The sequence below is a fragment of the Myxine glutinosa genome, chromosome 1 (assembly GCF_964187855.1).
Source record: "Myxine glutinosa chromosome 1, kmMyxGlut1.1, whole genome shotgun sequence".
NCBI classification, from domain to species: domain Eukaryota; kingdom Metazoa; phylum Chordata; class Myxini; order Myxiniformes; family Myxinidae; genus Myxine; species Myxine glutinosa.
This window is the reverse complement of record NC_136261.1, coordinates 275,974,625-276,002,192: the sequence shown is the minus strand read 5'-3', so window position 1 is coordinate 276,002,192 and position 27,568 is coordinate 275,974,625. Positions and strand designations below refer to the sequence as shown.

At 42.9% G+C, this 27,568-nt stretch overlaps 1 protein-coding gene across 2 annotated transcripts; it reads right to left on the bottom strand.

Moving 5' to 3' along the window:
* Positions 1-723: 723 nt before the first annotated feature.
* On the bottom strand, positions 724-27,568 carry LOC137413668 (uncharacterized). 2 transcript variants are annotated; one of them, XM_068099105.2, is made up of 6 exons: positions 27,508-27,568; positions 19,092-19,280; positions 17,870-17,935; positions 12,295-12,351; positions 6,231-6,359; positions 724-2,556 (listed from the first exon to the last, which is right to left on the bottom strand). In XM_068099105.2, the coding sequence occupies exons 2-6, from the start codon at positions 19,240-19,242 to the stop codon at positions 1,655-1,657; spliced, it is 1,305 nt and encodes a 434-aa protein (XP_067955206.2). In that variant the 5' UTR covers positions 19,243-19,280; positions 27,508-27,568; the 3' UTR covers positions 724-1,654. The 2 variants fall into 2 exon arrangements, with proteins under 2 accessions (XP_067955206.2, XP_067955205.2); XM_068099104.2 differs by having other exon boundaries at positions 19,092-19,337; positions 27,508-27,550.

The following is a 27,568-nucleotide window of genomic DNA, read 5'->3' as shown; positions in this document are numbered from 1 at the left end:
CCAGCACTTCATCAATCCAAGCAAATAGTCAAATGTTCCTGATACCTTATCAGTTGCAACTATGGAATAGAGTGACGGAAATAAAATTGGGAGCAGTGAGCGGGATAACAACAACATGCCCTGCAAAGCATATCGTGCAGGTCACCCTCTGCCAAGAACCTTGCCCTTCGACCCCATAGTGATGTAGAGCTATCAATCACTGAGCTCGCAATACTCTCAGTATACCTGCACTACTGTCAGCGAGCTCTGTCTGGGTTACAAGAAATCTCTACTGCCCAACATGTCATGGAAATATGGGATAGTGGCATTTTGCCAATTACCGTAACAATAAAGGCTCCAGCCAAAGCGGACACGATGCCACATTCATAATGAACTCCATCTGATGTCTGCTCTCCATTTCTCGGGTTCAAAAGTCTAACTTTTTCAAACGTTATTACATTTATAATGTTTGTTGTTTGAAGCATTGAATTAAATGATAATAACTCGGGGAAGGGAAAACAGAGAGTGAATGAAGAGGCTGCGGAGATCGATGTACGTACACAGTAGACGACGACGTGTATCATATTAGGCATGCGGTTGATTTCAGGAACTGGTACAATTAGCATCCGTTTTATTAGCCCAGCCCATCATGCAGGGGATTTGGGTTTTTGCAATCGCCTGTGTTTGTCTGTCTGTCTGTCCAGGCCAATAACTTTGTTTTAAACAATTTGAACTTTTGTAATAAAATTTTCAACAAAACTTAATTATGAGAATATGGAGAGAAAAAAAATTGGATCAAAATGTGAAAGGTCAAAGTCTTAGTGACTATAAATAGCCCTTATTAGCCCCGCCGCAGCGCGTCAAGCAAGAGATGCCCCCTTATTATTATTATTTTTCAAAATTGCTTCTGTGTTTATTTATTTACCGTTGAGCTTCAGTGTGTCTGTCCAGGCCGTAACATTTTTACCAATTGAGCTTTTGCCATCAAATCTTCAACAAACCTTTATGAGAATATAAAGAACACTAATGAATAAAATTTACAATTTTTTTCAACTGTCAGTTTTGTCAAGTTTAGTTTGTGTCCAAAGCAGATGCAGAAGAGCATTGCATTTTGAGATGCTGTCCAGTTCATGATATTTGATTAAGTGGAAAAAGTTACTTCCAAGAGTATGCAATGGAAACGAGTTGTATGCTGTGAATAAAATATGGAGAATAATGTCATTATGTCTCAACGGTGATGCTGTAAAGGGTTAACAACCCTTCTGAATGCTGCGTGCTCGGAACAGATGCAGCACCATTTGCCAGAAACGGGGTCCAAAAGGAGACCCACAGCTATTATAAATTGAATAAATATTTATGAATTAACGACATTTATGCACTGTCCCAATAGTATTTCATCACAACTACTGTACTTAACCCAAAGTCTGTCTCATTACTGGGGCTAGGGCATTCTTATTTGTCCATTTTACAAGAACAATGAAGGTGCAAAGGACTTGGAAGTTATGATGTCACATGTTACATTAAAGTTTACTGTCTGATCCTCACGTTCAAATTCTCCTTCACTGTTGTTGTGAAATCCAATTAGGTTTAGTTTTCATGCATAAGCATTACATTCAGGAATTATGTAAAGAAACAATGCCAACACTACAAGCTTTCGGTTTCTATCCATTATCTTTTAGGGTATTGATGGTGCCTGTGCGAGTGTGAATTCATCACCGTGAGTCTTCATGTGGTTACAAACATGTGACATACTCGAAAACATCTTTCCGCAGACGGTGCATTTGTAGGGTCGCTCCTTGGTGTGAACCCGCATGTGTTTCCGGGCATTAGACAAAGTTCGGAAAGTTCTTCCACAAACTGAGCAGTTGTGTGGACGATGCCCAGTATGAACACTCATGTGTTCGTTAACATGAGCACTTTGAGAAAAACTTTTCCCACAAACTGAGCACTTGTATGGCCGCTCTTGGGTATGAACAGTCATGTGGGTTTTCAGATATCTTGCCTCCACAAATGCCTTTCCACATACAGAGCACTTGTGTGGTCGGTCTCCGGTATGACTTTTGAAATGAATGCGAATGCCAGACTCTTGAGTAAATGCCCTGTCGCACACGGTGCACTTGTAAGGGCGTTCCCCAGTGTGGATCCTCATGTGTGTATTTAATGTGTTGAACTGCACAAATGCCTTAGGGCACACAGAACATTTGTATGGACGCTCGCCAGTGTGGGACATCATGTGCCTCTTTCGATGACTTGCCGACACAAATGACTTATCACAAAGAGAGCATTTGTATGGACGCTGCCCAGTGTGATTCAAGTTGTGTGCTTTAACGTGTCCCAGCTGAGAAAATGTCTTGCCGCAGATAGAGCATTCGTATGGGCGCTCACCAGTATGAATCCTCAAGTGTGTTCGCAAATTCCCTGACGAATCACTACTGTAGTGGCAATAACTGCATTTATGTCTGCTGTAAGAAGGGCTCTGTGGATGCCTTTCCATGTGCATCTGAAGATCGACCTCAGTGTGGAAGGATTGGGTGCACCTCGTGCAAGGGAACCGTCGCACATACTCCACTGTTCTTTCTGCAATCAAACGTAAAAAAAATGCAAAAAATAAGTAAACAACGATTACATTCTCAACATTCTAATAAACTCACACTAGTTACTTGTGGGCATCATCTATTTATTATCATGCAAAATCGTCTTTACTGTTATCCTTCTCATCCCCACCCCCTGCCCTGAATATTCAATAAATAAAAAAGTTTCAACAGCACCTGACAAAAGTATCAATTGTCACCAAGTGTTTGTCTTTCCTTCTTATTTTTGTTGAATATATAGGGGTTTCTGGTTGCAGCATTCCTTAAAATATTGCTTCAATTTATCATGCCATCTTTATCAATTGATCAAATGTGACAAACTGCACTAATTGGACGAGCTTCTGATATTATCAAGTTCTGTAATAAGAGACCAGGCTGCGAGATGCTACGGCAGAGGGTAGAACCCTCAGCAAAGAGGAAATCAGTTGCATAATTCGTCGAGATGACAGATGGGTAGAGATTGTCCTGCACGAATCTGAGCTCTCGATATACAGTATACACGCAGGTTATTCCAATGGTGGCACATCACGCAGACAAAATACTTGGTAATTGCTTTAGTGGGAATAATTTTTCAGGGTCAGTCAAGTTGAAGCAAATATATTTTTAGACATACTATCTTATAACTGTGGTAAAGACAAACCAGTCCACACTCTTTTTCTCACCGTTATATGGAAGATGTCATTGTGTGCACTTAGGATGCAAGAAAACATACAAGGCACATCATTGCCATTAATTCTGGACAGCTGTTCATATCTCAGAACTTTATTGCTATCATCTCTCTCGGTTACCGTTAAAATGCCAAGGTGGTTCTAGTTTACCGTTTACCTTTATTTTTCTCCATGTTTAATCATATTGTGCAGATGGATCAAGCTTATACACCGAGAGTGGGAACAAGCTATATGTAAAGGGGGTACCACTGCTGCAGTCCTCTCCAGTGAACATCTAAGCTCTGGAAAATATTGATAAAATACAATTTAACTGGAAGTAAGACTCTAGCACTAACAGGAGGGCCTCGAGGTCTGTCGGCGCATTAGTTGGTGGACATTAAAGATCCCACAGTGTCTTTCGCGAAGAGTAGGCAAGCTATTGCCAGCATCATGGATAAATTCCAAATTCCAAATTCCTGCAGCAACTACTCCTGGGAAGGCAATGACAAACCACCCTGTATAACTCTTGTTCAGGAAGCTGCTTCAGGGGCACCGATGCTCTGTGAAGAGGATGGCACATCAGAGAGTGAGAGTGAGAGAGAGAGAGAGAGAGAGAGAGAGAGAGAGAGAGAGAGAGAGAGAGAGAGAGAGAAGACTCCCTAACCTCTTCAGTTACTTTCAAGAATATTTATCTCTGCCGAATATCCAACATAGCCAACATCGAGACAGAGCTACCACAAAAAGGTGAGTTATAATTTATTAGGCCCTGCCACAAAAAAAGAATTTGCAATCTTATGTTAATGAAGAAAATAACAAAACAACAAATTGAAGATCGAATCATACTTGCCATACAGGACATTACAATCATGCATAACAAGTTATTTTTGGTACACAAAGACAGATTAGGTATGGACATTTTGTTGGCTATGTAGAGCAGATAATGATAGCCAAGTCCAGTCTAATTGATCAAAGTGTTAAATTGAATGTTGAACAAGTACAGATACATTCAAAGCACACCGCCCCCATGCCAAATAATTAAATATCCTCCAGCGCGGCATTGCCGGGGCACCTCTGGCGCCCGGCAATACCACAGTGCAGCTCATAGAGAGTGCATTGGGAGGGAGAGGTGTACAATAATTGATTGATTAATTGCATAATTAAAATCAATAAAAGATTGTCATAAAATATTTTCTTAATCAATTGGCTAATAGCATAACTAAACCACTGGTGCTTCATCCGAAGATGTAACTTTTAGAAATTTAATTAAACAAGTCATCAATAAAAAAATAAAATAACTAATTTATTAATCAATAAATAATTAATCGATTAATTGATTAATCAATAAATCAAAAATACCCTTTACAGACAAATCACTTGGTCATTGTCATGTCCAAATATGAGCTTCCTAGCTCAAAAAGTGCCCGAGATATTGGGCAGATGAGAAAGAAAATAAATAAATGATTAATGAGGAAAATAAATAAATAATAATCACAAAAAAAAAAAAATTTAATCAATTGGCTAATAGAACACATAGACCACCACCATTTCATCAGAATCTGTAACTTTAAAAAAAAGAAGTCATTAATTGAATAATTAAATAATTAATCTATTAATTGATTAATCAATAAATCAAAAATATCCTTTGCGGCCAAATCACTTGGTCATTGGCATGTCCAAATATCAGCTTCCTAACTCAAAAGGTGCCTGAGATAATGCTTAGAAGAGAAAGGAAATGTATTAGTACTTAATTAATCGCTAATAATTAAATAACTAATCAATTAATACTATGTAGAACATCATCAAAACAAAGTGTGTAAAAATTTCATGAAACTCAAGTTCATAGAACACCTTACCCCATGCAGTGTGAAAGTATATAATTCAATTGCAATAAGATAATGATTTTATAGGTTGTATTTAAAAAATCCGGAAGTTCAGCGCCGTTGAAGCAGTCTTATACACCACCTTATTTAACATGTCCAAGTACTGCAAAAGCGGAGGTTCTTGTAAGTGACAAGAAGGCGATTTGTGTTTTGCAGTGTTCGAGTGGATAATTAAATTGGAATAAAATAAAGGTTGTCAAGTTTGTATAAAAAAGTAATTCCAGTAGTTTATCACCATTGATGCAGTGTTTATAACACCACCTTATTTAACACGTCACATTGGTTTCTCATGCCAGTTGTTTGTGTCTTTTATGACGTCCTTAAAAACAACAAGTTTCTTGTTTGGAATGATTTTCAATTTTGTTTAAAGCCAAACAGGCAGTTGGAGTAAAAAAATATAGCACGACAGGTCCTGATGCTCACCTGGATCAGGAGCAACAGTCAATAATGTTTTAAAATATCGAAATTTTGTTAATGCGCAGAATCTGGTCATATGATTGGTTGAATGGAAGCCCTCTCGATAATGATTACAGAGATACATTTACAGGTCATGTTTTTTACAGGTTACAAGTCATGTTTTTGGCCGAAGGTGTGGATGTGCTGCTGATGCAACGCCCTCTGTAGGTTAGGGCAGGAATTTTTAGCGTTTTAGGTCTGAGCAGTTGTGTGGACGATGCCCAGTATGAACACTCATGTGTTAGTTAACAGCCCATTAATGAGCGCACATTTTGACGTAGTCAATACACCTTCGTTAGCTATCAGATATGAAGCTTATGGCCAAGTTTAATCAAAATTGCATGTTTGGTTCAAGCAATAATGACTGAAGTGTTTACAGACTCACCAGCAGACTTACCTACGGACACTGCTCAATTTCAAGCTCACTGGACTAAAATCCAGGTGAGCTAAAAATTCTCACTCCTCTGTGAGCACGTGCAATCGGGATGAATTCAGAGCCAATGTACTATTCCTTTCCCGATCCGTGTTCAAAATACAACATTCAATTGAAAGCAAGTTGTTCCTCGATCATAAACTGACGTTTGTGGACAGACAGACAAAATAACCCATTTGCCTAACCCGGCTTTTTGATTCGCGTCCATGGGGTAATAAATACAGTATTGTGATGCTTTGCTTACCAACTGCATGGTTGGCTTCCTTTTCAACATCATAAGCCTCCTCCTTCACAAAAACACTGCGAAAAGCTTTAAGAGACGTTGAAGGAACTGTATCTTGTATACATTCCACCTTCCCCTGATCTTTTTCACCTATAGAAAATGTAAACAAAGGAGGGGCATGAAGATATTACAACTGCAAAGCCGGCATCATCGCAAACACAAATGAGCATCTGATCAATGCAACATTGGCATCAAATTGATAATAACATTCTCGCCTTTTATGGTGACTGCTTTCATTACTTTAGGCTTTATCCAAATATCTTCTCCACAATCTGTGCAGCAGTTTTACATCAAAGCTTCCATGAAATTACAGTTTGTACTTGTGATTGAACATCTTTCAACATTACAAGCACAAGGTAAATGAGCATTAGGCAATGATCACACCCACGTGTGTGTATATATATACAGCAATACCCCGTTTTACGCCATTTCGACCTACATCAAATCCGACTTTACGCCACTCTTCTAGAGTAAATTTCAGTTCAGCGAACGTCATTATGTGCAACTTTACGTCACTCCTACATCATAATAGGAGGACATGAAAAGATATATTTAAAATAAATAAAATAGTACATAAAAATTAACAATAAAATAAGCTAAAAAAAACTATTTAAAATACAATAAAAAGCACATTAAAAAAAATATAAAAATGTACGTATACATACGTTCAAAACAAAGGCGACGCCATATGCATTTTGTCCTGTGCTGCGGTCGCGTGCTTGCTTTGCCTTTCGCTGTTATTTTTGTGATTATTCCTTTACTGTGTAAAGGTTCCTTTACTGTGTAAATCAACCAACGCAACGTGGCAACGGCGAAACACGACGACGATGCCGGCTCGGACGACCGTCCGCGGCAGACGTCACGTCACGTCACCGTGCAGAGTGTGCAGTGTCCGCGACGAGGTCAGGCCCCAGGGCCCATGTGAAACGAACGACCATGTCATGCCTCGAGCCGGGGTGCCTCGTTGAGCACCTCGCCGGCATCCGGCGTCGACGAACCGATCGACGTGTGCATGTGCACATGTGCATGGATTTGCAAATGCCTGCCTGTACGACGTACGTCATCGTTTCTGCGTATATCGCATCGTCCAAAAAAAAATAAGCACGCAACTTCGGCCGCTCGAGGAAAGACGGGGCATGCCTATGACTAGGAGGCGAGCGTCGATCCCCGGGGCGGCCGGGTTCACGAAACCCTGAGCTCGTTCGTTCGTCACAGACGACACGACACGACCACCGGTGAAACCGCTCGGACACGTTGGGTAAAGCACGCCGTGGTGAAGCGGGCCGCGGAGCCACTCGGCACACAAGCCCGCTCACGGTCGACACGTCCGTGCCGGTCACCCCGTTAGAGGAGAAGACCCGACCGATAGAAAACAACGGAGGGACTCCCGACGGGGAGCGGCAAAGATTCAGGGTGAAGCCGCAGCCTCCTCCAGTTATTTACTCTAGTTTTACGGTGTTTGTCTTCATTTTAAGGCATTTTTAAGGCATTACGCCCGGTTTATGTCAAAAACCGAGTTACGTCACGGCTTATGGAACCAATTAATGGCCGGGGTATTGCTGTATATAATTTTTTAAAATATATATATATATATATATTAACATATATATATATATATATATATATATATATATATATATATATATATATATAAATATTGCCATATATATATATATATTAATTTTTTGGGAAGAGAACATGGAGGAGGTGCACGAGAGGAAGAGAGGAAAGTACAGTGAGCTGGAGGCAGAGTGCCGGGAGAAGGGTTGGCGAGTTTCGTGTCAGCCATTTGAGGTGGGGTGTAGAGGGTATATTGGCAATTCCTTTTTTTTTTTTTTGCTAGTCTGGGAGTGTGTGGGACAGAAAGAAGGAGAATGTGTGACAAGGTGGCCCAGGTTGCCTTGAAAGGCTCATTTTGGATATTGAGGAAGTTTATGGAGGCACGTCGAACGGTGTAGGTTGGTTGTGTGTGGTTTAAAAAAAAAAATTGTTACTATTATTATTTCTTATGTTGTGTGTATGAGTGAGTGGGTGAGGGTGTGTGTTTTTGCATGAATTAATTTTTGCATGAGTGTGTGTTTTTGTATGTTGAGTGGTGTATGTTGTAAGGGTAGGTGGTTGGTTGGTTGGTGTTGTGTGTGTGTGTGTATGTATGTGTGTGTGTGTGTATGGGTGTGTATGTGTGTGTATGAATGATCTGGTGTGTTTTGTTGGTGAGTGGTGAAGGGTATAAAGGTGGGTGTTTGAGTGTTCCACCATGTTTGTTTGGTGCTGTGGATTCTGGATGCGGAGGTGTTGTTGTTGTTGTAGTCTGCGTTCGCACTGGCTGGGGGTGGGGGTATGTACGCATCCAGGTGTAGTTGCTGCATGTGGATGTGCCCCTGCTGGCCCACCTTAGCTGACCATATCAAGGTTGAAGGGCCGAAACGGGATGATGCTGAGGGCCTCGACTGAGGACCCGGTCAGTGCGGCACACTTGTGACCAGGTGTGTTTTGAACTTTTATATATATATATATATAATTGAATATTTATTTATTCATTTATTTATAAATCATTACAAACCAACCAATTGGATTTTGAATCCATGCCACATGAAGAAGAATACCATGTGGAAAAGCAAAACAGATTCAGAGTGTACTTTGCACAATGTGACTCGTTTGGTCAAGCCAATAGCCCTTTAAATAACTTCTGCCAACATCCTATCAATTCTTTAAGTATCCTCCAACTTTCTGAGAACATATAAAAACATGCACCAAATATGAGTAAACATTTAAAATTAAATATCAAGATATAGAAGTACCCCACATAAACATCTCATAATTTACATGTTCAAAGGTGAGCTACAAAAGGACAGGTGACAGTGACGTCTATGTATAGCTTTTCCGGGTTATCAACTGCATCCGACATTTCTTCAAATAAAATGACACTAAATCCTTCGAATGATTTAAAATAAACTGAAGAATTAGTGGAATAGTGTGTTGAAGGAATATAGGCACTACATTAAAAACTACTCAGTGTTTTATTGCTCTCATATTGTACTCCATTTCCTAGGATTTCCTCCCCAATCCAGTTCATGATATGGGGAGATAAAGGGTTAGTTTTGAAGGAAGTTGGGTATTAAAAACTACTCCAGTGCATAACTTGATTAGCAGTAACATTTCTGCACAAGACACATACCGCTGGATTCAGAAAGGAGGAAGCCATCGAATGAGCAACATCTCACCTTTGGGGTTGGTCACTTTTACAAGACCAACTCCAGGAAACATTTTTTTGTATTGCAGATATGAGAGGAGGGTCTACCTACGAATGTATGTGAATAAATAAAAATTTATGTTTTGTAATTGGGTATCTTTATTCGCCTCAATTATGCGTGCAGATAAATTAATCAATGTACGCACCGCACCGTCCTTCAGATGGATGTTAAACTGGGTGTCCCATCTGTTACCATAAGCTGGTGGATGTTAAAGATGTCCTTTGCGAAGAGAAGGCCAGTATTACTGATATCCTGAAAAAATTCAAAATCCCTACCGGATTATGCAGATGCACTGCACCAATAACACAGCCACACCTCAGCAATGATGCAACCAACGGGCTGAATTCAGAATCAAATTCCCGTCAAATATGCATTCACCAACAATATTAGCCATATCAGGTCGTTCTGCTTTCACATGCAGCTGCCTGTGGCTGCATCATTTTCTGGAAGTGCAGTTGTGCCGCTGATGCAGTGCCCTTGCTCCAAGTAAGCTGGTACATAATTTTTCCGACCTCGGAAGGATGTCAGGTTGAGTTGGCTTCTTCCACTTGGGTAAGAGGGCAAGCTACTCCGAACTGACAAGGACTTTAATCTTTCATCTCACAAAAGAACTGGATCAACATTTCCATGCTACCTGATATTGATTCCACCTCGGAATAGTTTCAGAAAATTTTAACTTTCTCTCATGCACCAGTTTATCGCATCCCATCTGCGGCTTTCTATCTACCCTCTAAGGTCTAAACACTGGTATATTGAATCCTGTGGGGAGGTGATTGCAGTCAAGCAGCTCGCTTTGGCAGCGTGGAAAGCTAACCTGACTGAGGCTAGCTTTCATTCACTCCATAAGGTTCACAACAGGTGTGTCCATTCTTAGACAAACCAAAAAACAATCTTGCAAATTGTAAGGACAACCTCAGGCAGTCAACAATCTAGCATCCTGCTCAGCATGTGGTGGAGATGGCCGACTTGATTCCGGAATTTCTGACTTCCTCCACTCACACAGTTAACATGTTGCCACCAAAGGATCCATCTCCTCTCCTCTCCTCTCCTCTCCCAGTAGAGGCTGGAGTTCCCCAAGGCAGTATTTTTGGCCCAATCTCGTTCCTCACCCATATGAATGACCGCTCTGATGCGATTCCACATTGTGTCGTAAAGTACCCCACCCCTTGCGCTACGCATACAGCAGGTGTATCTCTCTCTCTCTGCTGATATGGAAATGATTAGACACTGGTCTGAAAAATGGAAAATGTCCTTCGATCCTGGAAGATCTAAGTTTTAACGTATCACTCCGGAAGGATTGTTAAATGAAGCTACCTATTTCCTTGGTCATCCATTGGAATTGGTTCAGTCTCTTTATCTTCTGGGCCTCACCTTCAACCAATATATTTCCTGGGCTGACCACATAGTACAGCTGAATTCCAAAGCCATCTGCAGACTTGGCATCCTTGAGCGATCCAAGTCTTTCCATGGAAAATGAGAGCTACTCAGTTTAAAAGGCCTTTATCCATGGCAAAATCTATTAATGCTCTCCGCTATGGCCTGGTTCCCCAGCAGCATATCTATCTCTCCTGGATTCTGTGGAATATAAACCTCCCAAAATGATCGAAATCTCCCATGATGAGGCCGAAGCTCAGGGTCGAATCTGTTGCTCTCACATTGCAGACGTTTTCTTCAGTTTATTTTCCGATTTCGTTCCCTCTGCTCTCTCAGTCTCCCATACTCTCCATCTACTCCAGGATCCACGTGTTCTTCCAGTAACCACCCCTGGTTCAGCTTGCAAAATCCAGGCAGACTTCTCACCTAAACTCTTAATCCTCAGTTCACCTATATATGGAATCATCATCCAGAGGGTGTGCTGTCTCACTCTTACCTCCATGGCTTCAAGCAAGCAGTGAACCACCATTAGCTGTCATTTCCAATTCTGACCCATGGTCTTTTTTTTTTTTTTACCCCCACTAACCCTTCTTAACGAAACCATCTTACGTGCTACTTTTAGTGCTTTCTCCCATCCTCCCTCTCCTCTTTTCCTGTTCATTCATTCCCTTAAGGTTTGTCCCACTGTCAGTTCTAAGCTGCTCTTCCATGAGCCTCGATCCTGTAAATATATATATATTTTTTGTTAATTTCCTACCCCCAGCAAGCTGGTACTCATTTTACTGACATCAAACTAATGGGTTGTGTCAACCTGTATTATGTTATTTTGGCATGGCTGGGGTTTGAACTCCTAAAATCCTAAGTCAACCACCTTAACTGTTAGCCACCACCAGGCTATTATTAGTTAAACATTTTATAGCAAAGGAAAGTAAAACAGTTGAGAGCAATGTTACATAGAATCAAACCAGTACATGAATGAATGAATGATCGTTTTAAGGCCATTTTTCCCCACTACAGCGGGCCCCATTTCCCCGCCTTGCGGGCCCCAAGACCTCATGGCTCCCTTTTTGAGGCAATGTTTTCATGGCCGGATTCCCTTCCTGACGCCAACCCTTAGTTGCCTCTTACGATGCGCAGGGATATGGTGTACCTATTCTAAATCGAGGTAAAACCAGTACATGAAGATAAACACTTAACAGATAAGGTTTTCAAAAGGATTACACCAATGTCGTCATGTAGTCAATACAACATGCATTTTAATGTAGTCATGTAGTCATGAAAATATGTAGTAGTGAAAATGTGAAGATGTGAAAAGTGAAAAAAGTGAAAATGAACATGAAAATAAGTCAATGTAGTCATGAAAACAAATAAAATGTTATCAGGTTTGAAATGCTTACCTTCTGAGGAAATACCATCAAAGGGTTCCGACTCCACTTTCACTTTCATGATGTAATCTACAATTAAAACAAAAAAAAGATTGTTTTTTGAGAATATTGGGTATATGGTAAATATTGGATTAGTATCATAAGCAATGCTGATCTGACAATTAGCTAATAGATTGGGAATGATGGGAAAATGGCCTCCTCAAGTGTCCAAGTTCCCTGTATTTCCTTTTTGGAGCCTAAGTGAGTTAAGCTATGTCCACCTATATGTGGATACGGATACAGACACAGCATGTGGATGCGGCAAACGCATACGGGAAATCAGACACTCGTTGCATATACATGGATATGGATACGAATATGAAAGCACATAACAAGTGCGGAAATAAGTTTTTCCTGCACAGACAAGCAAGGTGGCACCTGCCCGCTGTTTTGTTTATAATTTTCCTCTTCTTCTTTACAAAGACATCCCAAAGGTTCTGCATTTGATCACTAACAAGTACAAAAAGTTTTAATTAAAACAAAAGCCGCGTCGATGTTACACAATGCCTAGATGCAGCTGTGCCTATAACGTCGATGTTATAGGCACAGGACATTCCTATTGATTCGATTACTTGATGTTATTTTTGTGCAAAGTGAAAATATATCTCGGCAATTTCCTGTGTGTGGCGACGAATTTTTAATATATCTCGGCATTTTCCCGTCTGTTATTTCAGGCGGTGTATGACTGACCATGCCGCGATTTAAAAAAAAAATATCTCGGCAATTTCCCGTGTGTGGCGACACGTGAACGAAGCTATGCTCCTCTCTCCACATTATTGTGACGACGTATAAATTAAATATTTCATCGTGACGATTGTCATCAAATGGACGAATTTTTAATATATCTCGGCATTTTCCCATCTGTTATTTCAGGCGGTGTATGACTGACCATGCCGCGATTTTAAAAAAATATGTCTCGGCAATTTCCCGTATGTGGCGACACGTGAACGAAGCTATGCTCCTCTCTCCACATTATTGTGACGACGTATAAATTAAATATTTCATCGTGACGATTGTCATCAAATGGACGAATTTTTAATATATCTCGGCATTTTCCCATCTCTTATTTCGGGTGGTGTATGACTGACCATGCCGCGATAAAAAAAAAAAAATCTCAATGGACTTGAAGTTACAGGCCTTTGAGAATTCATTTCGTTCTATAAAGGGCAACTTTCATCGGATTTTCTTCCCGTTTTTTTTCAACCGAGTCTAAAACTATGTTAGCGACTGTGAAAAATGAAATGATATATCGAATTTGATTTGAAATAAAACTGTGTGAGAGAGGAAGACACCACGGGCCTACAAACAGGCCTCAAAGCTATGCGAGTTAATAAAATGGTGGATATTTGTTTATATGAAGCCTCTCCCAAAATGGGTGGAGCTATGGTTCCCAGAATGGGTGGAGCTTTGAGGTTTTTTCTTCTCTGCAAGAACAACAAGAAGAAGAAGAACAAGAAGAAGAACAACAACAACAGCAGAGGGCACTCTATGACCAGCGTCTGCGACGCGGCTAAAAATGTATGGAGTAATAATAAAAAGAAGCCCTTGATCAGCAGATGGACGAAATGCAATGAACTTATTTTGATTGTGAGGAACATTTGTTTTGACTTTCTTCATGTTCAGCAATGCCATCTGCACTTCCTGCCCCTCTCCCTCATCTTTGCCCTTCGCTCCCACTTGCCTCTCCCCCATCTCCCCCTTCAAGTACAGCATGTATATATCTATTCCATGTTTGGGGATATTCCATTTGACTTCTGTCTTGGGGATTTTTCGAGTTCTAGGAATTCCACCCCACTAAAGCTGAATTTTCCAAACAGGATTCTCGTGGGTTTTGCCGTGTCGTTCGTTTAAGTGCTGCTGTTCTATGCCAAGCAATATTTCATGGTAATTCCTTTGTTGTTTTATGTTATTACTTTTGTGTTGTCAATACAAAAGTAATAGCACAAAATTCCCCCCCACCCAATCCTGCACCATCCCAATGCCTCCTCCCCCCCCCCCCCATCTTTAACTGCGTGAACCTCAAACATACGAGGTCTCTGCTCTAACCTGACAGATCTCTCAATCCAGGCCGCGACCGATAAACCAGACATCTTCTGTTTAACAGAATACTTCCTCCCACAGGATGTCTCCGACTCCTTAGTATCTTTCCCCAGTTATTGTCTCCTTCGTTTTAAAAGGCCTGAACCACGCCCTGGCGTAGGAGTTGCATTCTACATCAGAAACTCAATTTCTCACTACTCTTGTACTGATCTTACATCTCCCAACCCGCAGGAGAACATCAAGCTGTGACTTCCACTCCACTCCAACCTCTTGTTCATCTGTTTGTTGTATACTCCTCCTAACAGTGAGGACTCCATCTATAACTCTCTCTGACAACATGGACAAACTCTTAACCACCCAACGCTCTCTTCTGCATATGTGGTGATATCAATTGTCACCATGCAACCTGTTGATACCTCTCTCGCCAATCATGGCACATCGGTAAAGGACTTCTGTTACTCCATTGGACTGACTCGATCTATGAAAATTTCCATCCCGGATTTATCCCAATGGCAAATCCTCCCTTCTGGACTTGGTGATGACCAACATTCCCCGCTGATGTCTTCTGCTCATCCTCTGCTCCAATTGTTTCATCTGATCATATGCTTGTGAAAGTCAACATCTCACTGGCTATTCTCAAAGAGCTACCTCAACACCAGCGAGTCTGGCTTTTCACTCAAGCAGATTGGCAGGGACTGCAAGCAGCCATCTCTATTTAGGATTGGTCTCCCATATTGACTGCCCCTGATGTTAACTCAGCCCAGAAATTCTTCCACAGAATTGACCTCATGCACAGATTCATACCATCTCATCTTCAATTATCCTACCTTTCTTCCCGCCCATGGTACACTGAATCCTGTGGTAAGGCAGTAGCTTTGAAACAACTTTCCTTCTCTTCCTGGTAGGCTAATCTGACTGAAGGCAATCTCAGTGCATTCCAAAAGGTCTGCAACAAGTGGGTGTCCACATTCAGGAGAGCCAAAAAATAACATCTGTCTATCTTCAAGAATGAACTTTCAAACTTGTCTTCCTCCTTTAAAACCTGGTGGAGCCTAGTTAAGTCTGTCTCTGGTGTATGCTCCCCTTCCATCCCTTCCCTCTCTTCAAGTGGCACCACAGCCGACTCTGCTCGTGAGAAGGTTGAATGCCTCAATTCTGTGTTTGCTTCCAAATCCTGTGTCCCAAACCCCTCACTTTCAGTACCCATCCTTCCCTATCGTTACGATAGTATCGTACCCAACTGCTCCTGGGCTCTGTGTCTTTTGTACCTAAGAAGATTCTTTCAACCATCGACTGATTCTGCTACTAGACAGCATCAGCTTACATGTCCTAAAAACCTGCTCTGCTGCTCTTCTACATCCTCTCCCTGCCATTTTCACCCTATCATTTGCGCTTGGTCATCTTCCCTCTGCTTGGAAATCTGCCAACATCACTGCATTACATAAAAAACAGAGGCGATGCCTCTGGGCTCACCTGGTAGAACCAGGGAACCACTGGTTAGCCCACAAAATATGTAAATTAGACAATGGTCTGAACAAACTGGTGAAAGCACCATGCAGAAATGATTCCTACCAAGTTACATCTAAATCGGTTGAATACTTTTTGAGAAGTCAAAAGTAGCAATCCAGGAATCGTAATGACCTTTAAATTGACAGACTTCATATGCAATTTTTTGATGGGATCTGCAAGGCATCAGGAGGCCTTGGTTCTCAGTCGTGATGCAAAGTTTGGTGAAAACAGGAATATTCGTTTTAGCATTTCAGAGAAGAAAGCAAACATACATATTTTGGGGAGGTCAAACCTGGACCCACTTTGACCCCCCACAAACCTGCTTGGACCATGATTTTTTTTTTTTTTATGCGGTGACTTTGGTATATCATGGGTGATGAACGTTGTGGTTAAGTTTCATCGAAATTGTGTGTGTAGTTTCAGAAAAGAAAGCAAATACGTACCTACTTTACGGATGTGGGAGAGGGGGTCAACCCCTCCCCCCCCCCCCCCCCCACCCATCCTCCCCCTCAATCAATCCACCTCTCTGGACACATCTTGTGCTTTTGATACAGTCTGGAATCTTGTCTTACTCTCCAAACTCTCTGTCTTAGGCATCCAAGGCCAATGCCACACATGGCTTAATGACTTCCTCTACTCTCCAACATGTGGCACTCAATAGAATCCTGTCATCTCCTCTCCATGTCAAGGCTGGAGTGCCCCAAGGGGATGTTCTCCTAGATTCCAAATCTTCATCAATGATCTCTCTGGAAAATTCTCTTTATCTATATGCTGATTTCCACCCTCTGACATTCCTCATCCTTCAGACAGGCAGGCTGCAGCCTTTTCCCTCTATTTAGATCTTGAAAAAAATCACAAGATTGTCAAACACTTGGAATATGTCTTTCAAGCTTGACAAATATCACATTCTCGCCATCTCTCTCCGAAAGCATCGTCTGGCAAACCGAAAGCATCATCAACCCTCTTATCAAAACCCTATTATCTTAACCCTCTTATCGACTTCCTTAACAATCTTGTTGAGAAAGTTCAGTCATTTAAACTCATGAGTCCGACTATCATCCATGATCTTTCTTGGGCAAACCACATTTCAAAGTTGGCCTCCAAAACCAGCTGCCGACTGGGCATCCTCCATCATACAAAGTCTTTCCTTGGCACACCTGAACTTCTATCCACTTACAAGGCCTTCATCCACAGCTTGATGGAGTACTGCTCCTCCCTCTGAGCTGGCTCCCCTGCCTCATATCTTGCTCAGCTTGATGTCTTGGAAACCAAGGCCTTTAAGATTATTGGAATCGCCCTCGATTAAGCTGAGCCGATGGGCGTATCCCATCACAGAGGTCAGTGGTCTTGCACCCTCTGCTCTTTCTGTGATTTGTCGTCCCCCCCCCCCCCCCCGTCCCCCTCCGTCCCCCACCCCAGGTTTCTGCAGGACTCAAACGGTCCATCAACGCCCTTCTGATGAAACTACCTCAATCCAGGATCACTGCTCACCTCAATTATTCCTTTTTTCTCCACCTGTGGAACCAACTTCCACATCCTCTGCAATCTCATGCTGTTCCTCACCATCTCAGATCGTCCCAATCCAAAACCATGATCTCTTCTACCCTTGTTAACCCCCCGCCCCTCACCCTACCTCAACCCCTCATCCTTCCAAAGTTGCAGTTTTCCCTCCCGAGAGTTCCCTTCTGTATCCATCTTGTCCACCTCATGCATCCTTTCCTGCCCCCCCCCCCTCCCCATTCCTCCCCACACCCATTGTGTATCTGCCTCTCTCTGTCCTGGCCTTCAGCTCTGCTGTTGGGGTTTCCCCCCTCTCTCTGCTGCTCCTTTTGTCCTGCTACCTGGAGCCATGTGTTGCATACAAAAGAAGAAGCCTTAGGACGACCCAATAAAGTCGATAAACACTCATGTAGTCATAATATTTTGCAGAGTTTAAAATAACAGCAACCTTCTCCAAGTATCTTGCCATGCTACAGGATACTTTGCTTCAAAGAACCACCTGAAAGATCTATATCCACATCACCAGTAGGACTGATCTGGGGCTCACAGTGAATGCTTCGTGTACCTGGAAAGAAGAGGGAGGGGGGGGGGGGGGGAACACAAATTGGCCTTTTTTAAAGACTAGGCGTACCACAAATTATACAAGTGGAGAAAACAAAATTTAATGCACTGTCTTGCAAAGAGAAATCCGATTTGCAAAGACAACAATTTCCTCATCTATCTATAATTCCAGTAATCTCTGTACGTCTGTACGTCTGTACGTTTGTCTGTGACCGCTGTTTCTCGACAACCACGGGTCCGATATACTTTTAACTTGCCAGGTATATTGCTGGGGACCCGAGGATGTGCCTTTTCAAGGTTTCATATTAATCGGACAATTACTTACCGAGCTATGTCCAAAAAACGATTCAACCAATCAGAGAGCAGCGAACGATCGCGTGTGCCGAACGTGGCGGGCACACTCTGCCTCGGATGGCACATTTGAGAGCGTATTCATTTATTTCACGTTTGCAAACTATGTTGGCGTTAAACTATGTTTTACAACTAATAAAAACGAATTTGCGATTCATTCGCTTTCCTGCGCGTTTGTGCACGCGATGGCGATTTCTTTACCAAACTCCGGAAGCCGTTCGCTTTGGACCAAACCATTGCATGTAAATAGAGGGGGGGGATTGTCACCACTCGCAAGCCGTTCGCTTTGGACCAAACCATTTCATGTAAATAGAGGGGGGGGATATAATTTTAGATATAGATATAGTACGGGCATGCCCTAGTTATAATAATTTGTGCACCAACTCTAGAAGGCACTTGGTGCACAAATTATTACATTATTACATGTCTCAAGTTTTAATTCTAGTAGGCAATTGGTGCACAATTTATTACATTATTACAAGTTTTAACTCCAGAGATATTTGGTGCACTAATTATTACAGTATTGCAAGTTTTAAGTTTTAACTCTCGAGGTATTTTGTGCACAAATTATTACATTATTTCAAGTTTGAACTCTCGAGGCATTTGGTGCACAAATTGTTACATTATTACAAGTTTGAACTCTAAAGGAATTTGGTGCACAAATTATAATTGCATTATTAAATGTTTTAAGTTTTAACTCTAGAAGGCATTTGGTGCACAAATTATTGCATTATTAAATGTTTAACTCGAGAAGGCATTTAAAACACACGATTATGTTTGGCGTGAAAGCACTTTACAACAGCCTGTACCAGATTCTGCATTTGTCCGATGTCGTTGAGCATGAAGGCTGCAAACGTCGATGATCCTCAACCCAGCAGTGCTTCCAGGGCTCCTATGATCCTCTTCTTTAGTGTTTGTTGAGCTTGGATTGTGAGCGTGGAAGGGTATGTCTTGATTCATGGTGCTCAGCAAAAAGCACACCACAAAAAACTGTCAACCTAAGATGGGTATAAGAATAATCCAGCACTTGATAGTCCAAATCTTCAAAAGAGGACCTGCCACAAAAGTAAGAATGTAATATACAAATTAAATAAAATACCTTTTTAGCAAGCAAAAGACATCCACATCACCACACTCATTATTTGTCCATGTCTTCCTCTATTTCATCCTTCAACCCTGCTGTTGGGGTTTCCTCCTCCCCCCACCCCCTCCTCCTCTCTCTCTTTCTCTCTCTTTCTGTTGTTCCTTTTGTTATGTTGCATCCTGATCCATTCATTGTTATAGTTCCTCCTCTAGCCTGGACTCTGCATACAAAAAACTAGAGCGTCACTTGGTAGAGCACATACCTCCGCCAAGCCCAACAGTTTACGTTTTGTATACCACAGATAGTCCGTATCTGCATCTGGACCTTAACCAAAATATATTTGGCTTGTTCTTATCACCTAACCAACTCATCCACCCAGTTTTGTCATAATCAGTCCATGACTTCTTGAAATACCCTTGGACCCAACTATTTGCGGGGGATACGTTCCTGAAAAAAACGCGAATAGCGAGGACCAAACCGCGAATGGCGAAGCAAAATCTGTGAATGGCGAGGCAAATCCTGAGAATGTCTACGATAATCCGCGAAGGTCGATGAAAGTCCTGGAAATGGTGAGACAAAACCCGTGAATGTCGATGAAAATCCGTGAAAGTCAATGAAAATCCCATGAATGTCGATGAAAATCCCGATGAAAATCCCTTCCATCTCATATGCCGCAGCATTGTTTCAATGGGGAAAAGGGGGATACGTTATCGGTTCCCGGCAGTTCCCGATTCATTGAGGAGATTTTTTAAAGTTAAAAAATGTTTTCGACCGCAAATGCACATGATTACAGTTTCATAAATAATGCTTACAAATTTAAAAAAAAAAAAAAAAAACAACACCAGGTACCATTTCTAATTTATTGAAGGAATGCGCTTAGTTTATTAAAAGTGCTTAACCAGTTTAACCATTCCGTACTGTCAAACAAAAAAAACAAAAGAACACCATCATGTACCGTTTAAAATTTTTATTTTACAAACACACGCAACTTTCAAATGACGATGTTGATGGTGATGATGATTATGAATTAAAATCCCATGAATTCCTCGAACTTTGAGGGTGACCCAAATGATGGTGCAGCAAAATCGTGCACTCAGGGAGAGCCAGGAGAGGTAGGAGAAGGTGAGGACGTTGAGAGGAAGGCAGGAGAGGGTGCTGGTGATCTTGAGGTGGAAGGAGCAGGGCTGAAGAAATGGGTGATGGGGAGCTGCCCGACACATTGCCCAAAAATTCGATGCAGCTCTTTGTACGGGAGCAGCGCATCATCCAAGGCCCCCTTGAACTTGAGGTACCTCTCCACGACTGGGGTCAGCGTCTTGCACCCTGTCGACAAGCGCCCGCATCTCCTGCAGAAACTCGCCCAGGAACTGGTCTGTGAGGTTGGATCTCGGCACCTCTTCCTAATTACTGCCAGCCTCCGCCTCCTCCTCCTTGGAAACCTCTGGCATGGCGTCCAACTCGTTCTCGATGAGCGGGTTTAGGGAACAGTTCAGCATCATGGTTTTCAGCATGAAGTCCCTCGTCTGAATGTTGTCCTCAATCCATATTCTGAGAGTCTTCTCCATCCTTTCCATGTGAACATTCCGGACATGGGTGACCACCTTCATACTCGATACAGCGCTCGCTGAAAGTTTCTCACGAATCGCCTTCTCCTTCTTCCGTATGTAGCGAACGGTGAATTCGTTGATGCCGTAATGCCTGCCAACAGAGGCTGCACTCTCTCCTGTCGAAAACCGGTTGAGCAGCTCCACTTTCTGGCTCAGGCACATCACTTTCTTCTGCCTCTTGGTAGTCGATGCATCTCTGGCACTGCTCTTGCACTTGGGAGCCATAATTGAACGATGAGCAAAGTGAGTCAAAACCACAGGTCGAAGCAACAGGACAAGAACAATGATTGAGATCGAGGACACAGTCTGTATATGTAGGATTTTGAGCATTGTAGGGGTAGCTGCGGGAAGTACTCTGCCCATTGTCTGTGGGGGATGTTATCGGATGATGCCGTATTGAGCCTATCTGCTAATTTAAATAAGATTTAATGAAGCATTTGCATTCTATAATTCGTGGGGTTGACATGTTTTCATCGCTGATGGAACATCCCCCGAAGCGTTTTCATTGTGGAAGATCTCTGATGACGCTTTACAGTAAATTGCAAACTAACAGTTTGCCTAACCCTAATCAGTGTCTGATTCTGCAACTGGACCAGATGGCATCAGCCCACGGGTCCTAAAATCCTGCTCTGCCACTCTATCTCACCCTCTCTCTGTTCTTTTCACCCTATCCTTTGCTCAAGGTCATCTGCCAGCATCCTGGAAATCAGCAAACATTACCGCTTTACACAAAAAAGGTGCAAAAACAGATCCTTGCAACTACAGACCAATCAGCCTGCTCCCAATTATCAGCAAAGTCATGGAATCCATCATTCCGAAGCAATGAAATCTTTCCTCTTCTCCAATGGCTTGATCTCTGATCATCAATTTGGTTTCAGACCAGGTCACTCTACTCTGGACATGCTGCTTCTGCTGTCTCAACAATGGATGGAGGTCCTCAATGCCAAACAGGAAATCAGAGCTGTCTCCCTTGACATATCACGTGCCTTCGATACGGTCTGGCACCCAGCTCTGCTCACCAAACTCTCCTCCTATGGAATCCATGGAAATCTCCATGCATGGCTTGCGGACTTCCTCTCTGGTCGTAGTCAACGTGTGGCCCTGAATGGATTTCTCTCATCTCCCCTTCCCGTTCAGGCTGGAGTTCCCCAAGGCAGTGTGCTGGGCCCTGTGCTTTTTCTGGTCTTTATCAATGATCTCTCCGACTCTCTGGAAAATCCTCTGTATCTCTTTGCTGATGACTCCACTCTCTGCCGCTCCATTCCTCTTCCCTCAGATCGGCAGTCTGCAGCCTCCTCACTCTCTGAAGACCTGGACAAAATCACAGACTGGTCAAACATGTGGAACATGTCTTTCAATCCTGACAAATCTCACACTCTTACTATGTCTCTCCGAAAAGATCGACTGGACAACCCTCCCATCTACTTTCTCAACAATCCTCTCCAAGAAGTTCTGTCGCTCAAGCTTTTGGGTCTCACCATCTGCCATGATCTTTCTTGGGAAAACCACATTTCCAAGCTGGCCTCCAAAGCCAGTCGCCGACTGGGCATCCTCCGTCGTGCGAAGTCCTTCCTAGGCACACCTGAGCTCCTCACCACATACAAGGCTTTCATCCGCAGCTCAATGGAATACTGTTCTCCCCTATGGGCTGGTGCTCCTGCCTCACACCTGGCTCGGCTTCACGCTGTTGAAACCAAAGCTTTCAGAATCATTGGAATCTCCCGCGATGAAGCTATCTCTGAGGGCCTTTCACTCACTCACCGCAGGCAGGTAGGTGGTCTTTCTATCTTCTACCGACTCCTCTCCGGCCTTGCTCCCCCAGCTCTCTCTGTGCTCTGTCCCCCAAATATTCCTACAGGTCGCACAAGATCTGCCAGCCACCCTCTGATGGTTAAACTGCCGAAATCTCGGCTCTCTGCTCACCTTCACTCTTTCATTCCTCTTTACTCCCGCCTCTGGAACAAACTCCCACACTCACTTCAATCACACTCCTCCCTCCAGGTCTTCAAAACAGCTGTTCACCACCATCTCTTATCTTCCCCCATCCAAAACCTTGATCTTTTCTACCCCCACTAATTCACCCCAGATCCACCTTGTTTGAAATTCCAACTTCTTTCCTGGAAGTCTTGGCAGTGTCCATATGTTTTATACCTCTCCCACCCCCCCCCCCTTCCCATGCCTCCCCCCCAAAGCCCTCTCCCTCCCACAGTTCTCTCGATGTCTCCATGTCTCTCGGTCCCTGCTCTCAAATGTTGTGTTTGTGTCCTTCCCCCTCTCTCCCCATCTTGTCTACCGCTCCCGATGTTATTTGTTTTGTGTGTCTGTTTGTCTTTCTGTGTGATTAATGTTCGCTCTTTCACGAGCCTCGATCTTGTATACAAAAAAAACAAACAAAAAAAAAAAAAACAGATTTAATGAAGTGTTTGCATTCTATAATTCATGGAGTTGACTTGTTTACATATCTGGTGGGAAATCCCACGAAGCTCGCTTATAGTGCGGCTAAAATTCACGCCCACAAAAGCCATGAAAACGCAAATCACACAGCAGTGAATGTACGGTACTGTACTGTACTGTATAAGCAGGTCATGTTCACGGCTTGTATAAGATGTTTTTTTTTGCGTACGTACGTCCAGCTGCTTGATGCATGGCTGGTGAAAGATCGGTTTTATAAATGTGTAAAGCTAGCGGCTCGTGAATTTTTTTTGAGCACCTGAAAAACCGCGAATTCGCGGAACACGGCTGCGAATAGGGGAAAAAAACCCCACGATTTTGCGGAACACAGCCGCGAAAAGAAAAAAACCCGCGAATTTGCAGGACATTTTTCCGTGAATAGAGAAACAGGTCGCATTTTATCAACCGCGTATAGCGGGGTCCGACAGTATCTTGCTATACAGTGCCCTCCATAAGTATTGGAACAGTAAAGTTAAATTTGTTATTATTGCTATATACTCAAGAAATTTGGATTTTCCATCAAAAGATGTTTACGAGGAAAGAGTACAGACTGCCAGCCTTTATTTCTATGTATTTCTATGTATATAAGTTTTGCCATTGTAGAACAATAACACTTTTCAGGTTCAGTCCTCCCATTTTAGGTTGGGCATAAAACTGAATTTGATGTGACCAAGGGTGATGCAGTTGAGATGATTTGACGAATTCTGATAGACGCCATCAGACACCAAATTGTTTATTCTGGTAGCTGGATGCATGTGGGCATGAAGAGCCCTGTGGATACCCCCATTGGCCATCTTAAAACAATAAATATGCAGTTCTAATTCAAGCATAAACTAGCAGTCTGTGTGGTTCGCAGAAGAGAATAAAAATAAGAAGAAAATGGTTGATTTATCTGCTATGAAGGATGAAAAGGTGCATATGTTTCGGGCTTCACCCTTTGTCGTAGCAAAAGAGGCTCAAGCCACCTGCGAAGCATCTGCTTCGGCATTTGACAGCTCCTCACTCGACACATTATTAACAGTTGCAGCGTGACAATATTGTTATGAAAAAGACTTAGGGGTAAATTATACCCCAATTAGCATCAATAATAATAGTGTGTATAGTTAGATTCTTTGTCACCCTTTATCCTTGTGTCTGTCTCGTTCTCCCATTCGTTTAATGTTTAAATCACGCCCATTGTAGTTTCATGCATAAATCACACTCACTAATTTCTCCACGCGTGTTACAACAGAACTTCAAACGCAGGTTTAATAACCATGGCTGTGCCACGTGTGTTACCTCGCACAGCCTGGACCGTATGACATGAGACCTGGACCGCATGCACACAACTTGCGAGGGTGTGTGTGAGAGGGCTGGCTATACAAGGCCGGATGATTGTGCCTCACGGAGAGATACAGCTGGGACTCCCAGCCAGTGGCACAGTCTCTTCTCTTCTCTCCTCAATGTGCTGAGACACAGCTGGAACAATCATCTCTTTCTTACAGGCGGGACCATCAAAGCTCTCCTCTTCTCCGAGATGTACAGCCCAAGACTCGTACAACTCCGGAGCCAAACTATTGGTTATACTTCACTTCAGTGCACAGTGAGCTACTGTGTTGTGATACTGAAACCGCATGACCTGTGCGTGCTGGCATGGGTGTGGATGATTGTGTAAGGGTGTGAGCCTGGAATGTGTGGCACCCATGTGTGAGGCACATAGAATGGATGGGAAGAAGGAAGGAGGAATGCAGTAGGGGAGGCTGGCATTAGTGACTGACTGTGTAGCGGCAGAGGTAGTGGCCTTGCCAGGTGATAGTAAGCATGGTCCCCGCTATGGTTGAGCTGAGTGATAAGCAGGGAGTTCCACATGATGAAGCAACCGTGCACGACAATCCACGGTTGGAGATAGCTAGGATCGGATTGACGTGCTCCTCCGAGGTTTGTGGAAAGGCTGGAGTATTAAAGGAAATGGTGCTGAGTGTGCAAGCTCTATGGGCCCAAGTAAGACTTACAGATAAGGATGAGGTCCACAGGTAAATTGGGCGTGAGGGACAGATCCCCCCACAAGCCCTACAGACAGGGAAGAGGGACGTGGAAGGCAAATTTGCATGGTTTGCATTTGTGCATACTTCCGCCAGACTGAACCATTTACGTTTTGTATCCCAACGATAGGCCAGATCTGGATCCGGACCTGAATCAAAACCAAATAGCTCCTGTTCTTGTCACGTAATCAACTCATCCACCAAGTTTTGTCATAACTCGTCCACAACTTTTTGAAACATCATGCTATATATTGTGACGGTTATAGAAACCAGTCCCTGGGTGAACAAACATCCATGACAGTAGGTTCCATAGTTAGCTATATCATTAGTAGTTGTGCTAGGTAGGCCCCCACCTATGGTCTAAGCTAAGGGAAACGGGGCATATGCATTATGCAGGCTGTAGTTAGGTCTACTTCAACCACCTCATCTACAACCCTCCTGTTCTTCCTTTTTTTCTCCTTTAAACCCCTCTCTTATTCCTCTTTTATATACGGCAGTTGCCTTGCAAGCTTTGCTTGCTTCAAGTAAATATTTAGTTACAAGAATCGTTAAGGTCTTAAGATTTACAGATTTCACTCCAGATTTTGAAACATAATTAGTCCACACGTTTGATCCTCAAAGCCAAAGATAAGTTTTGATTATATACTTGAATTAGTCCATGAGCGTACATCATGGTTCCAAGGCCAGGGATTTTTGAGCAGGCCGAAACAAATGGTGACTTAAGACCCCTGCGAGGTGAAAACGGGCTGGCCAAGGATTAGCCTTTTTTGTTTTTCATGATGAGCACCCTGTTAATTATCTTCAAAAGGGATGTTTAAATTTAACTAAATACCCAGGTTTAATTCTTGCACTCCATTTGAGTTCCCTTTGTATGCATGCAAAGTTTCAGGCCACTAGGTTCAATGACTTTGTAATTATGGGACACGCACGTACACACACACACACACACACACACACACACACACACACACACACACACACACACACACACACACACACACACACACACACACACACACACACACAACAGAGAGGAGGGCAGGTGGTGTGAGCAACACCAACAGCAGAGTTGAAGGACAAGATAGAGGCAGAACGAGAGGACAAAAAATGGGTGTGAGAAGGAATGGGGGGCAAGAGAGGATGCATGGAGTGGACATGATGGATACAGAAGGATACTCTCAGAACAGAAAACTGGAAATTTGGAAGGAGGAGGAATTAGAGGGGGGGGGGGGGGGGGGGCAGGGTGTAATGAGGGTAGAAAAGACCATGGTTTTGGATTGAGGACAACCTGACATGTTGGTGAACAGCTGTCTTGAAGACCTGGAAGGAAAGATGAGACTGAAGAGAATGCAGAAGTTGGATCCACAGGCAAGAAAAGAGAGGGACAAATGAGTGGAGGTGAGCAGTGATCCTGTAGTTGGGCAGTTGCAACAGATGGGGGTTGATGGTGGACAGTGTGAGACCCTGCAGAAACCTGGGAGGGAGGGTGGGGGCCAAAGCCCGGAAAGAGCAGAGGGTGCAAGACAAGAAGGAGGTGGTAAAAGACATAGACCACAAACATGTCTGCGATGGCGAATTGATTGGTTAATAATAATAATATGCTCAGCTCAGCCTCAGGGGAGAGCAGTGCTCCATCAAGCTGCAGATGAAGGTCTTGTAGGTGGATAGGAGTTCAGGTGTGTCAAGGAAGGACTTTGTATGATGGAGGATGCCCAATCAGCAGCTCGCTTTGGAGCCCAACTTTGAAATGACGATTGCCCAAGAAAAAGAGAATCACCGTCACTGAACTTCCTCAAGAGGACTAAGAAAGTAAATAATTTTTTCCTCCACTGAAGAGAATATTTCTGGTGATTTAAAGCGAATATTATCCTGTACACGCGATATCTGGTACTAGTGTTCGGAAGTTCCTCAAATACATCGCATCTTCTCGACAGAAACTCGTGTACCTCTCAATAATATTGTTTTGCAAAATTCCTCAAGACTATCATTACAATTGCGAAATATTAAAAGGAATAGCAAAGGGATGGATAAAATAGAAGCAAGGAAAATAAATAAAACGTACAAACGTTTTGCAGACACCGCTGAAGCGTCGCTGTGAAGTTCCCTTGACGTCAAACGTCCAA